We start from the raw sequence: 12449 nt of genomic DNA, 5'->3' as shown, positions 1-12449 counted from the left end.
GGGAGCCATGGCAGATTGTGAGCAAGGGAGGGTCCTCACCTGCGTTAACAGGCTTGAGATTTTGTCCTTACTGTTAACTGTTTGGTAGTTGCTGCATCCTGAGACCCACAGGACCCTTGGGGTCCCACTCAGAGACCTGACACTGCAGGGACGGTAGGGACTACCCAGAAGGTGGCTGCTGGGAAGGGGCCCAGGGCCCTTCCCGCCCCTGCAGCCCCTGTGCCCAGCCCCCCAGACCCCATGCCCTCAACCCAAGGCTGAGGCTCCAGGGTTTCCTGCCACCCAGGTCCTCCCGCCGTGGCCCCCATCCCTCCAGCATCGTGGAGCTCCCGTCCCTTGGCCCCTGCAGGCCCAGGGGTCAGTCCTGGAGAAAGAGGTGCGTCGAGGGCAGAGGGCAGCTGCAGAGACACCAGACCTCCCTGCCGGCTTCCGCAGAGGAGCCCAGATTCCTAAGATTTGGACACCTTTTGACTCACCTCGCCCTGTGGCCTGTGCCGGCCCTTTCAGCGCTGCAGGGGGATTGGAGCCCAGGCCCAGGCCTTCAGATTATACAGAAACACAGAGTTCCGGTAAGTCTTAGGTCCTGGGGGAAGTTTCTCCAATTTTAATATTCCAAGCCTTTGGAACACGAGGATTTCAAAATTCTGGAATGTCTCATCTGCGTCTCTTGAGTTCCAGAAGGCCGAGAGTCTAGACCCTGGGTCAATAGACTATTTTCTTTTTTTTTTCTTTTTATGATTAGTATCCACTTTTTTTTTTAAGGAGTCATTTTGTTTATTTTAATTTTTTGGTGGGGGGAGGTAATTAGGTTTACTTACTTATTATTAAAGCTTATTACTAAAATTTTTTTTAACGGAGGTGCTGGGGAATTGAGCCCAGGACCTCCTGCATGCTACGTTAAGTGCGCACTCTGCCACTGAGCTGCACCCTCCCCTCTCCTAGACTAGTTTCTATACAAGGCCACAGAGCTAATATTTTCAGTTTTGCAGCCCAGAGACCACTCAACTTGTACACGGATGGCCAGGTGCCAATAAAACTATCCAAACATGGAACTTTGAATATTACATGATTTCCATGTGTTGTGGAATAGTATTAGACCCACTGAAAAACGTAAAAACCATTCTTAGCTCAGGGGCCAAACTGGTTAAAAAAAAAAAGTGTCTGAATTTGGCCCACAGTCTAGGACAGAGCTAGCCAATAGAAAAATAAGACAAACCAAGCACATAATTTAAAATTTTAGGCCATGTTAGAGAATTGTTTTGATAATATATTTCACTTACCTCGACATCTCGGAAGTCTGATCACTGCAACACATCACTGATGCGAAAATGATGTACAAAGTGTTCCACACCTGTTTCTGTGCCAAGTCTTTGAAATCTGGCTTTCCAACTCAGGGCACATCTCAGTGCCAACGCTGACGTTTCCCCAGAGAGACTTACCTGTAGGTGGATTGCCTACAGTGGACAATGAAAAGGAAAATGCACACACACCCAAGTTGTTTCAGACATACTTGGACACTTGCCAAAATCTGGATCCAGTGTTGGTTTGTAATTTTAAATCAGAATTAATTAAAATCAAGTAAATGGAAGCCTTCCCTTCCTTGGCCTTGCCAGCCACCTTCCAGGATGCAGCAGCCCCGTTCCCGATAGGAAGGTCCCCGGTGGGGCATTACCGTCATCTTGGTCCCATTGGTCAGCACGGGTCTGAATGTCAAGATTCAAGTCACCCGGCACTTACGTGGCGCTTACATCTGGGCTCCTGGTGACTATCAACACCTGGAAGCTAAGCCCATTTCACAAGTGGGACACTGAGGCTTGGCTGCGTTGAGGGGCCTGGCCAGTTCACCAGTGGGAAGGTGGGCAGGTGACTCTAAGGTCTGGAAACATCTGGGCTCCGTCTTCTGTAGTTTAGCTCATGTCCAGCCCTGTGGAGCCCCCCGTGCAGTCCTTCCTGCTCCCTGTCCTCCCAACCCTCCCAACACCCAGACATCAGCCAGCCACTGCCCTCAAGTGCCTGCCTGGGTGGGCGCTGGCGGGTGTCATGTGCCACTTCTCTGTCGCAAAGGCTCCCAGGTCAGGATGGTGTCCCGAGACCTGCTGGTGGCCCCCCTGGATGAGCAGCAGAGGTCCATGGACGTGCTGCCCACAACCTCTGACCACTGCTGGCTGGAGCCGGGAGGCTGGGGGAAACTGGACTGAGCCTCCTTTCCAATGCCCTACTGCTGTTCTCCACAGTGCCCTGGGTCCCACCCATCCCCATGCCTCAGCAGGGCTTGCAAGGGGACCACCCAAACCACCCCCCGCAGCTGCTCCTGCACTCACGGCTCCCCACCTAGATACTGACACACCACACCATTCCCACACTTACTGTTGACCCTCCACTTGTTCACTGGGCCCCATTTCACACAGGATGAAACAGATCCAGAAAGGAAGAGACTCACCCAAGACCACCTGGCTAGGATTTGAACCCTGAAAAAAGGAGCCCTCAAAGGGTTGGAATGGAAGAATGACAGGTGGGGAAAGAGTAAATAGACATCCAGGAGTGGGTGCCAGGGCAGAGTGCTCCCAGGGAAGGGCAGGGTGAGTCATCTCTAAGCCCTCATAGAGCCCAACCAGCCACTTGTCAAATGTGTCAAACTCCTACTCATGCTTCAAAACCCCACCTCACACATCCCCTCTCACATGTAGCTTTTCTTGACCCCTCCTGTGGAGCATCCACTCCCTCCCCAGGTTCCTCCATACCAGATCCCTCTTTCTGTCCTCTGCCTGCTCACATCAGGTGGGAGGTGTCTGTACCTGGCTCTGTCTTCCCAGGGATGAGCAGGCCAGAGCCAAGGTCTCCTGGGAGCCAGTATTGCCATGCAGAGGCCAAACCAGGGAGCTTTTGATGAATAGGTGTGTGAATGAATGAGTTACTGAAGAAGTGAATTGATTTATTCCTGTATTAATTTATTGATTTATCTGTACAAGCAGGTAGCACCTACTGAATGCCTGGCCTGGCTCCCTTGGCAGCCTCAGACCTACCCCAAGGCATCTCCTGACTTAAACTCTCTGCTGTTCACCAACCCCCCCCCCAATTTCCCATCATCCCTCAGCCCAGAATTGAAGGACCCTTCTCATCCCCTCTTCCCCACAGTATCTAATTGATTGCTACCGGCTTTCAACCGCTGCCCCTCCAGGTATTTGCGCTTTTTCTTCTGGCAAGAACACTAATCCCTTTTGGGTTGACAAACTCCTACGCATCCACCAAAGCCCCAGCACCAACGGCCCCCTCCTTTGAGGAGCCCGCCCTAGTTCCCTTGTTTACCACGCAGCTGTAGGAGTTCCCAGAAGGGGACCTAGACTGGGAGGCACCTCTAAGTGGCAGAGGAGGGGGGCCTCATTGGTGTCCCAAAGGAATTAGGGTCCCACTCAGCCATTCCTCCTCTCTGGTCATGGTGCAAAAGGGTAAAGTGGGACCCAGAGAGGGTGATACAGCCGCTTAGGGGCTCCCAGCAGGGAGAGGGCAGGAGTGCCAGGTATCAGTGGTGCAGGCCCCAACCCTCCTTGCCTCAGTTCCCCGCGGGTTCAGAGGGGGCGAGGGGCCCTCCGGGCCCCTGGTGTTGGGATGCTGCGCCAGGGCGGGGGTCGGAGCGGTTGGGGGGCTCAGGAAGCCGGCGGCCGCTGGAATCCGGCGCGTCGCGGCCTTATAAGGACATGTGCGCTGGGCGCCAATCAGCGGCGGGGGCGGGGCGCCCGGCCCGCGCGTCCCCCGCCGGCGCGCCCGTCCGCGCCGTCCCGTCCCGTCCCGTCCCGTCCCGTCCCGTCCCGCGCCCGCCGCGCCCGCCAGCCATGAGCTCCACGCAGTTCAATAAGGGACCCTCGTACGGGCTCTCGGCCGAGGTCAAGAACCGGGTGAGTGAGGGGCGCGCCCCGCCCCGCCAGCCCAAGCCGTCGGACCCTCCACTTCTGCAGGGCGGGCGCCCCGCCAGGCTCCCCACCAACTGGGGCGGCCCTCCGCCTCCCTAATATCTGGTGGTGCCTCCCGAGGCTCCCTCAACCCTAGGGGAGCGGTGATGTCTGTGCTCTGGCATAGCCTAACATCTAGGAGTGGCTGAGTCTAACCCCTTCCACAAGCCCTGCTCCCCCAACCCCACCTCGTCTGAAGCCCCCCAGCCCTGGGCCCCTCAGCGCTGCAAGGCCTGAGAATGCCCTGAGGGTCTTAGGAGACCCCAGCAGCCCCTCTCCTCATCGCCCTACCCTACTTCTGCTTTTGGGGCCACTTAAGTTTCGGGAAGGGTAGGGGCCGGCCGCTGGGTTTTGAGAAGCCTGTGCCCCCCCCCCCGGAATTTCCCAACCTCTTACACCTGGGAGGTGGGGCACCAAGGGGGAAGTTGGAGTTGAGGGGCCATGGCCCCACTGTTCCTTCTACATTCTCTTTCTCCCCAGCTGACAAACTTAAAGGGATAGCAAAAGGGCCCACAGGACCTGTGGGGTCCCCTGAGCGTGACCCTGGGAAGTGGGTTTTGTAACTTGCAAACTCAGGGTGGGGCTGGGGAGACACCTCTTAAGAAAACACTTGTGGTTCAGGCTCAGAGAGAGCCAGGCATTTCTGGAGGGTCACACAGCAGGGTCGGCCCATCTAGGGATAGAGGAGCAGGGGGTGATCCCAGACCCAGGGGGAGGTCCTAGGCTTGACAGACAAGGGCCATCCAGCTGGAGGAGGTCTGTCATCCCTGTCTACCCCACACACTTCCACAAGGCTCCTGGGAATGTGGTCCCACAGTGACAGCCTCTGGGAGCCTGCCTGGGCACAGCGGGGACGCAGCCCTGCCGGCCCCCAGGCCACTGCCCCGTTGGCACGCCAGGACCACAGACAGGAGGGTCTCTGCATCACCTCTGGGAGCTCCGAGGAGCCTCCCTCCAGCTGGTCTGGGGAGCCAGGGGAGCCGAGGGACTGCACGGGTCTGCCAGGGAACAGAGCCAGCTGGGTGGGAGGGGATGCTTTAATGTGCCCTACCCAGGACCAAGATGGTTTAAGACTCCTGGTTTGCACACAGGGCTCAGAGACACCTTTCAAACTGCCCAGAACCACACAGCTTGCCAGTGGCAGTCAGGACTCGAACCCAGACCTGCCACAGGCAGTGCCTTACGGCCCTGGATCCTCCAGGGCAGTGCTGGCTTCTTCCCTGAGGCAGCAGGAAGTGGGTGAGGGCGCAGCCCCAGCAGGGGTGGGAGCAGCTTCCTGAGAGGCAGTAGGGATGGGGGCAGGTTGATACCTGCTCTGTCAGGGAGGAGGTCAGTCGGAAGGCTTCCTGTGACCAACTCTCAGTTTGCAGGTCTGGAGGTTGGGCGGGGCCCCCACCAGCTTGCCAGGGTCACTCAGAGGCCAATTCCACACCAGAATTGGAAGCCAGGTTCCTGTGGCTTCCAGCCCACGCGCCACCCACTTTCCCAGCTGCTAGAGTGGGGAGACCTGGTGCCCCCTCTGCCCAGCCTGTGCCTCACTTCCCACTCCTGCCACCTGGCTGGATGGCACAGAGGCAGGCTGATGTCCAGTGTGTCCCTCTCGAGCTCTCTGGCCGGCTGGGGGATCGGGCCGCTGGGAACAGCTGGTCCCGATTTAGCAGGGAGGCAGCGGCTGCATTCCTGGCAGTTTGCGGTGGGGAGGAATGCGCTGAAGGCCGGCTGGGCAGCGGGGGAGGAAGGCAGCCGCTGCGGGGCGGGGCTGCCAGGCGCCTTTGCCCCGGGACCCTGCTCCCCCAACCTCCCCTGGCCCCCGAGAGCTGTCAGGGACGGGCCCCAGCTGGGCAGGCAGGCCAGGCCTCCAGACCAGCCTTTGTGCTTCGAGCTCAGCTCTCAAGATGACCCTGCAAGCTTCGTTTGGGCGGGGCTGCTCCCCAGGGGTGGGGGCATGGGAACCAGAGACCAAGGCCTGAGGGAGGGGGTGGGCCTGGCGGATCGGTTTAGCAGGCCAGCCTCCCGCCTTTGTCTGCCTTGCACTCTGGGCAGCTCTGCACTGATCTGGTGTGTGGAGGTTTCTAGGCAGGAAGCTGGAACCAAGGGGCCCGGGTCTGGTGAGCCTTATGAAAATGATTTAGACATAGATGGGGAAACTGAGGCACTGGGTGAAAACTGTCCATGATCATCAGGGAGTTGGGGGCAGAGCTGGGAAGAAGACTTGGGTTTGCAAGGGCCACTGGGGTCCCAGTCCCCTGGGGGCTGTGGAGGAGAGAAAGGGAGAGGGGTGGGGTCGGCGTGAGTAAAGGTGACCAGGGGTCTGGGACAGAAAGCCCAGCCGCCTGGGCAGCCGGATCCTCAGTTTCCCACCGCCCCTCCAAGGAGCCGCCCTGTGCTGCCTACACACCATCCTGGGTCTCCCTGGGGGCTGTGAGATGCTGCCTTGGGGAACAGGAAGTGTTGAATCTGTGAGCAGCAGTGTGTGCTGCTCCGGGACCACGAGCATCTTTATCCAGGGACAGCCTGAGCTGAACGCACAACCTGTAGGCCTGTAAGTAGGGATGGACCATAAGCAAGGAGATAGATCAGCTCGTAGAAGATGGAGGAAGGTTAGACGGAGACAAAGCAGGGTGGGGCGGGACCGGGAGTGGGATGAGGAGGGCCTTCACAGCCAGGTGGTCAGGGAAGTCCTCTCCAAGGAGGTAACCTTCAAGCTACAAATGGATCGAAGGAAGGGACCCAGCTATGCAAACGTCTGAGTCCACAGTGACAGCATGTGCAAAGGCCCTGAGGCAGTAACTGGTATGGCCAGTTCAAGGAGCAGAGAAAGGTTTGGTGTTTCCTTAGTAAGTTAAACATAGAATGATCACTTGGCTCAGCAATCCTACTCCCAGGTATAGACCCAAAAGAATTGAAAACAGGTGTTCAGACAAAACTTGTAAATGGATGTTCACAGAAGCGTGATTCACAACAGCCAAAAGGTGGAACCAACCAAAATACCCATCACTGGGTGAAGGGATAAACACAGTGTGTCCCTCCACACACAAAACATCACTCGGCCGTGAACAGGAGAGAAGTACTGACACTCGCTCCCACGTGGACGGACCCTGAGAGCACGATGCTCAGTGCGAGAAGCAGACACAGAAGGACACACCGTGTGTGACTCCGTGGATGTGAAACGTCCAGAACAAGCCAGTCCACAGACACAGTGGATTCTTGGTTGTCAGGGGCTGGGGAGGAGGAGCAGTGGGAGGTGACAGCTAATGGGGATGGGCTTCCTTTTGGATTGACAGAATGTTCTGCAACTAGATAGAGGTGATGGTTGCACAACACTGAATGTACTAAATGCCATTGAATTATGAACCTTGAAGTGGTGCGTGTTGTGTGTATCTTACCACAGTTTAAAGACCAAAACAGAGAAGGGCCGGTGTCTCTAGTGCCTGGAGATTAGGGAGATGGCGGAGGGGGGGTGCAAATCCTTTACGGTTTGTGTTGGCTGCTGTGTGGGGTTTGGCACCACTGGAACTAGATTATCCCCGATGTTGATCAGTGGGACATACGGAGCGGTTTATCTGTGCTGATGGGAAAGGGGAGTTGTGTGCTCGGGTGGTATGGGGACTTCCAGGCCCCACTGTCTCTTCTTCACCTGGAGCCATGGGCACCACCCCATCAGAAGCTTCATGAGGCAACAGCTGGGTGTGTGTTTACTCCAACCCTGTGCCCTCTGCCCCGCCAGCTCCTGTCCAAGTATGACCCTCAGAAGGAGGCGGAACTCCGCAGCTGGATTGAGGGACTCACCGGCCTCTCCATAGGCCCCGACTTCCAAAAGGGTTTGAAGGACGGGCTTATCTTATGCACGTGAGTGTGTGTGTCTGCATGTGCTCATCACCCTGACTGCTGTGCACAGTGAGGTCATGCTCCACGTGCTGTGTGACACCTTCTTGCTTTTCCTTCAAGAGTCTCCGGTCTTTCTCACCCTTCCTTTTTCTTGTGTTACTGCTTTGTCCAGGATCACTAATGGGGAGCATCCTTACCCCTGTCCTTTCTCAAGAGAGCCTCTAACATGACTGGAGGCCTCTCTTTGCTGCATCCTGGGTGGTTGTCACTCTTTGGCACCTTTGTTTCTTTGGTGGTGAAGACTAGATTGCAGCGGGGGGAAACTGAGGCCCAGAGAGAGGCAGTGAGATTGGCCAGGAAGGCATGAATTAGTCTCTTGGGTCTCTGTGGTTCCCCAACCCTGATGGAAGTTCCCGTGTCCCCCCACCCATGTGTCCCCCACAGACTCATGAATAAGCTGCAACCAGGCTCAGTCCCCAAGATCAACCGCTCCATGCAGAACTGGCACCAGGTGAGGGACTGGCGGGTGGAGCAAGGACAGGGCTGGGGGGCCCCACCTGACAGGTGGGCAGACTGAGGCCCCTCACCGCCCTCTTCTCCTGCCTCCTCCCAGCTAGAAAACCTCTCCAACTTCATCAAGGCCATGGTCAGCTACGGCATGAACCCCGTGGATCTGTTCGAGGCCAACGACCTGTTTGAGAGTGGGAACCTGACACAGGTGCAGGTGTCTCTTCTTGCCCTGGCTGGGAAGGTGAGGCCCAGAGAGGGGTAGCCACCTGCCCAAAGTCACACAGCAAGCCAGGCGGAGATCCACAGATGCTCTTAATTTCTTACTTTGGAAAGATTTTTGGGCACCCACAAGGCACCAGACACTTTGGATTCGAGGGTGACCAAGGTAGACACAGTCCACCCCTTTCTGGGCAGGTCATGAACAAAATTTTTTTTTTTGGTGGGGGGGGTAATTAGGTTTATTTATTTATTTAATGGAAATACTGGGGATTGAACCCAGGACCTCGTGCATGCTAAGCGTGCGCTCTACCACTGAGCTATACCCTCCCCCTACAAATTTTTTTTATTAAAAAATCCCTCATATGTTAGAGCATTTTTAGGTTCACAACAAAACTGACTGGAAGGTCCAGAGACTTCCCAGCTGCCCCCACCCCCGCCCTGCTCAGGCATGGTCTCCCCACCTTGGTTACAGTCCATGAGCCTCCTTGGACACCTCATGATTTCCCAGAGTCCACATGAGGGTTTGGGCTTCAAATAACTTTGTTTTACAAATTATACATTATGAGAAGCAAGTGTTACGCTTGCACCAGGGTCTGGTGACCAGGGTGGGTTAGAGCAGTGCTTCAGGAGGAGGGAACTGCCACGGGCTTGAGGAGGAGGTTTGCACATCAGGGAACTGGGTTCCAAATAGTGTTTCTGGGAACCTCTGGTAGCTGCCCCGTGGGCGGTGGAGATGCAGAGACCGGGGAGGAGCCAGGGCAGGCCTTCGGCGAGACGGTGCCCAAGGCCAGGACGGGTGGCCAGGGAAGGGCAGAAGAAAGGTAAGAGACACAGGCGGCAAGGATGACCCCAAATTCTTAGCCTGAGCAATTGGAAGGCTGGGGCCGCTATGGCCGTGGGAGGGGAGGTGGGAGCCACAGGACCTGCTGAGTCTGAGGTGCCCAAGGGGTTGGGTGGCAGGTGCAGGGGGCAGGTTGCAGCCCAGCCCCTAGGCCTCGCCTGGGCTCATACACCATGCACCTGGCTTGAGGGACCGGGCTGCCCCACCCTGATACTCCTGTCCCCCTCCCCTGCAGGCTAAGACAAAGGGGCTGCAGAGTGGTGTAGACATTGGTGTCAAATACTCGGAGAAACAGGAACGGAACTTCGACGATGCCACCATGAAGGCGGGCCAGTGCGTCATCGGGCTGCAGGTGGGCGCCGGGCTGCTCCACCCTGGGGCCCCTGGTGGGCAGGCTTCTGGTGCAACCTAGGCCCTGTGCAGCCCGGCAGCCCCTCAAGCTCGGGGCAGGGTCTAGTGGCCTGGCGGGGACCATCTGACCTCTCCCACCTGCCTCCCTGCAGATGGGCACCAACAAATGTGCCAGCCAGTCGGGCATGACGGCTTACGGCACCAGGAGGCATCTGTACGACCCCAAGAACCATATCCTGCCACCCATGGACCACTCAACCATCAGCCTCCAGATGGGCACGAACAAGTGTGCCAGCCAGGTGGGCTGCGCCCAGTCCCGCCAGACCTCCACCTGCCTCCCCTCCTCGCCAGACTCCGAGGGCTCATCCCTGTTGCGAAAAACCCCACTCTGGGTTTCCCTCCTACCCACTGTGCCCTTGCCTGCTCTGTCTCTGCCTCAGCTTGCTGTGTGTCCCTGGCGATGTTACTACCCAGCTCCGTGCCTCAGGTTCCCTGAAGGTTTTGCCTGAAAGCCCGTCCAACTCTGATATGTTTAGATCCTGCGAGTGTCACTTTTCCTCCTGTGTATCACTGAGTATCACTGATGGCCTCCGGAAGACCTGAGCCCCAGCCTGAGCAGCCTCCTAGCTGGCAGGGACAGCTGGGCCCAAACACTGTGGTCCTTAGGGAGGGGGGGGTCACTGGTAATTGAGATCAACTCAGCACAGAGTCAGAAAAGAGAGGGTTCTGACCAGGGCTTGGGAGGGTCTGTAGTAGTCTCCACCGTGAATGCAAATACGGGGAGGTGGGAAATGATGTGGGAATTTGGGGGAAGTTCTCCTTCGGGGCCTCTGTTTCCCCCTCTTCTTCCTTAATGCCTCTCCTCCCTCTCCAGGTGGGCATGACGGCTCCAGGGACCCGGCGGCACATCTATGACACCAAGCTGGGGACAGACAAATGTGACAATTCCTCCATGTCCCTGCAGATGGGCTACACACAGGGCGCCAACCAGAGCGGCCAGGTGTTCGGCCTGGGCCGACAGATATACGACCCCAAGTACTGCCCACAAGGCCCAGCAGCCGATGGCGCTCCAGGGGCTGCCGGTGACTGCCCTGGCCCAGGGGAGGCCCCAGAGTACCCCTCCTACTACCAGGAGGAGGCAGGCTACTGAGGTGCCCAGGCGGGCTATCTCCTCACATCTGTTGCCCCATCTGGGTTTTCGGGTTTTTCTGTTTTTGTCTTGTTTTCCTACATGTCTGAGTGCTCCGGGCAGCAGTTTCCCAGCAGGCTTTGGGCCAGGCAGCTGCCGAGGGGAAGAAACCCCGGCTCCAAGGGGTTCAGGCCCCAAATGGTTTCCGGTTACTTCTTCCCCTCTTCTTTTTTCTCTGCTGATCAGTTTGTGGTTTCTGTACCCATAAAAGTTTCAGGCGGTTTTGAAAGTACTTTTTTTTTTCAGGGGAACAGTGTGGGGGATGGTGGAGGGTGCTGAAGGAAGTAAGTTCCCTAGGAGAAGGCCAGGCCACAGTCCCCAAATATTTTAAGCCTCATAAAGTACTGAATTTCCCTAGGACCCTCAGGCCAGCAACGCTGGCCCCTCCCAGGGGCCCGTGGGGACACCGAGGCCCAGACATGACAGTGAGCTCTGAAAGTTTGAGGCAAAGCCAGACGCCGCCCCAACTCGTCCTTACTCCCCTACCAAGTGCTGCACAGGTACCTCCACCCGGAGGCCCTCCTAGGGACCAGCCCCTGCCCAGGAGCCCTGGGACCAAGAAATAATGTGAAATACCGACTGTGGACCAAAGGAAATAAAGCCTCTTTTTAGGAAATGAAGGTGCTGGAGTCGGTGTCCAAGACAGCCTGGGGATGGGGCGGGCCAAGCTGGCCTCTGATCCCTTCCGGAGCCATGGGGGCCTGGGGGTGGGGCGAAAGGCAAACCTCTGTGGAGGTCCTCAGGACCGCCTCCCTGGGAGGGGTAGCAGCTGAGGCCCGGGGCACAGGAGAGTTGGATATGGGGATTTGAGGATCAAGGCCTGGGGTCGAGGGGGAGAAGTTGGAAGCCTCGCCCCTATCCCCCAGCCCCAGGTAGACAGCTGGGCTTCATCCAGCCTGGTATAGTCTCCACCTGGAGTGCCCTCCCTGGCAAACTCATCCTCAAAGCCCCAGCACCAAAACCACCTCCTTCCACGGAGCCCTTCCTACACCTCTCACCCTTCCCAGCGCCTTAAGACCTGTCGATCCACACACTTGTTTCAACTTCATCATGATCTTGTGAAATATACCCAATATTCCAGAGGGAGAAACTGATCTGGAGGTCTTCTTCAAAATCAGGGTGACCATTATGACCCAACTGTAATCTTAGAATGTTGGCGTCCCCTCCCTCTTCTGCCGTCACCTGGCCCACTGTAGGGTCCGAGGAATGTTTGTGGAATGAATGAATGAGTGAAAGAACGAAGACTCTCCGAACCCCCGTTTCCTGGATGCGCAAGTGGAGCCCCAGGGTATTAGAGCGAGTCTGGTTAGGACTGCGTCCCCCAGGGGAAAGTGGGGAGAAAGGGACCTCCTGTGACCAGGAGCTGCGGTATTGCAGGTAGCTGTGAAACATGGGAAGACAGCCGGGCCCGTGTGTCCGGAGCCCAGCCGGAAGGGGTTGAGCCGAGCGCCCCGCCTCCTCGCGGTGCGGCAGCAAGAGGAGCGCCTTCCCAGCCCTTTAAGAAACCCGGCTCAGCGTGTCTCCGCTGTGACCCCGCCTCCACCCTCAGCGCGCGCGGCCCTGG

The 12449-nt window shown here is 57.3% G+C and overlaps 1 protein-coding gene and 1 long non-coding RNA gene across 2 annotated transcripts; one reads left to right on the top strand and one right to left on the bottom strand.

The window, feature by feature from the left end:
- Positions 1 to 3730: 3730 nt before the first annotated feature.
- Positions 3731 to 11505, top strand: CNN2 (calponin 2). Its single transcript, XM_015241210.3, has 7 exons — positions 3731 to 3893; positions 7675 to 7796; positions 8220 to 8286; positions 8389 to 8526; positions 9581 to 9697; positions 9849 to 9995; positions 10571 to 11505. Exons 1-7 carry the CDS (start codon positions 3831 to 3833, stop codon positions 10844 to 10846), a joined length of 930 nt encoding a protein of 309 aa, XP_015096696.3. The 5' UTR covers positions 3731 to 3830; the 3' UTR covers positions 10847 to 11505.
- LOC140688520 (uncharacterized) lies at positions 11408 to 11998 on the bottom strand. The gene is made up of 2 exons (XR_012063270.1): positions 11920 to 11998; positions 11408 to 11586 (listed from the first exon to the last, which is right to left on the bottom strand). It is a non-coding gene; the product is annotated as an uncharacterized lncRNA (long non-coding RNA).
- Between the last annotated feature and the right edge of the window lie 451 nt (positions 11999 to 12449).

This window comes from Vicugna pacos, chromosome 22 (assembly GCF_048564905.1).
Source record: "Vicugna pacos chromosome 22, VicPac4, whole genome shotgun sequence".
In the NCBI taxonomy this organism is placed as follows: domain Eukaryota; kingdom Metazoa; phylum Chordata; class Mammalia; order Artiodactyla; family Camelidae; genus Vicugna; species Vicugna pacos.
The sequence above is the reverse complement of the archived record's forward strand: the minus strand, read 5'-3'. Positions and strand labels throughout refer to the sequence as shown.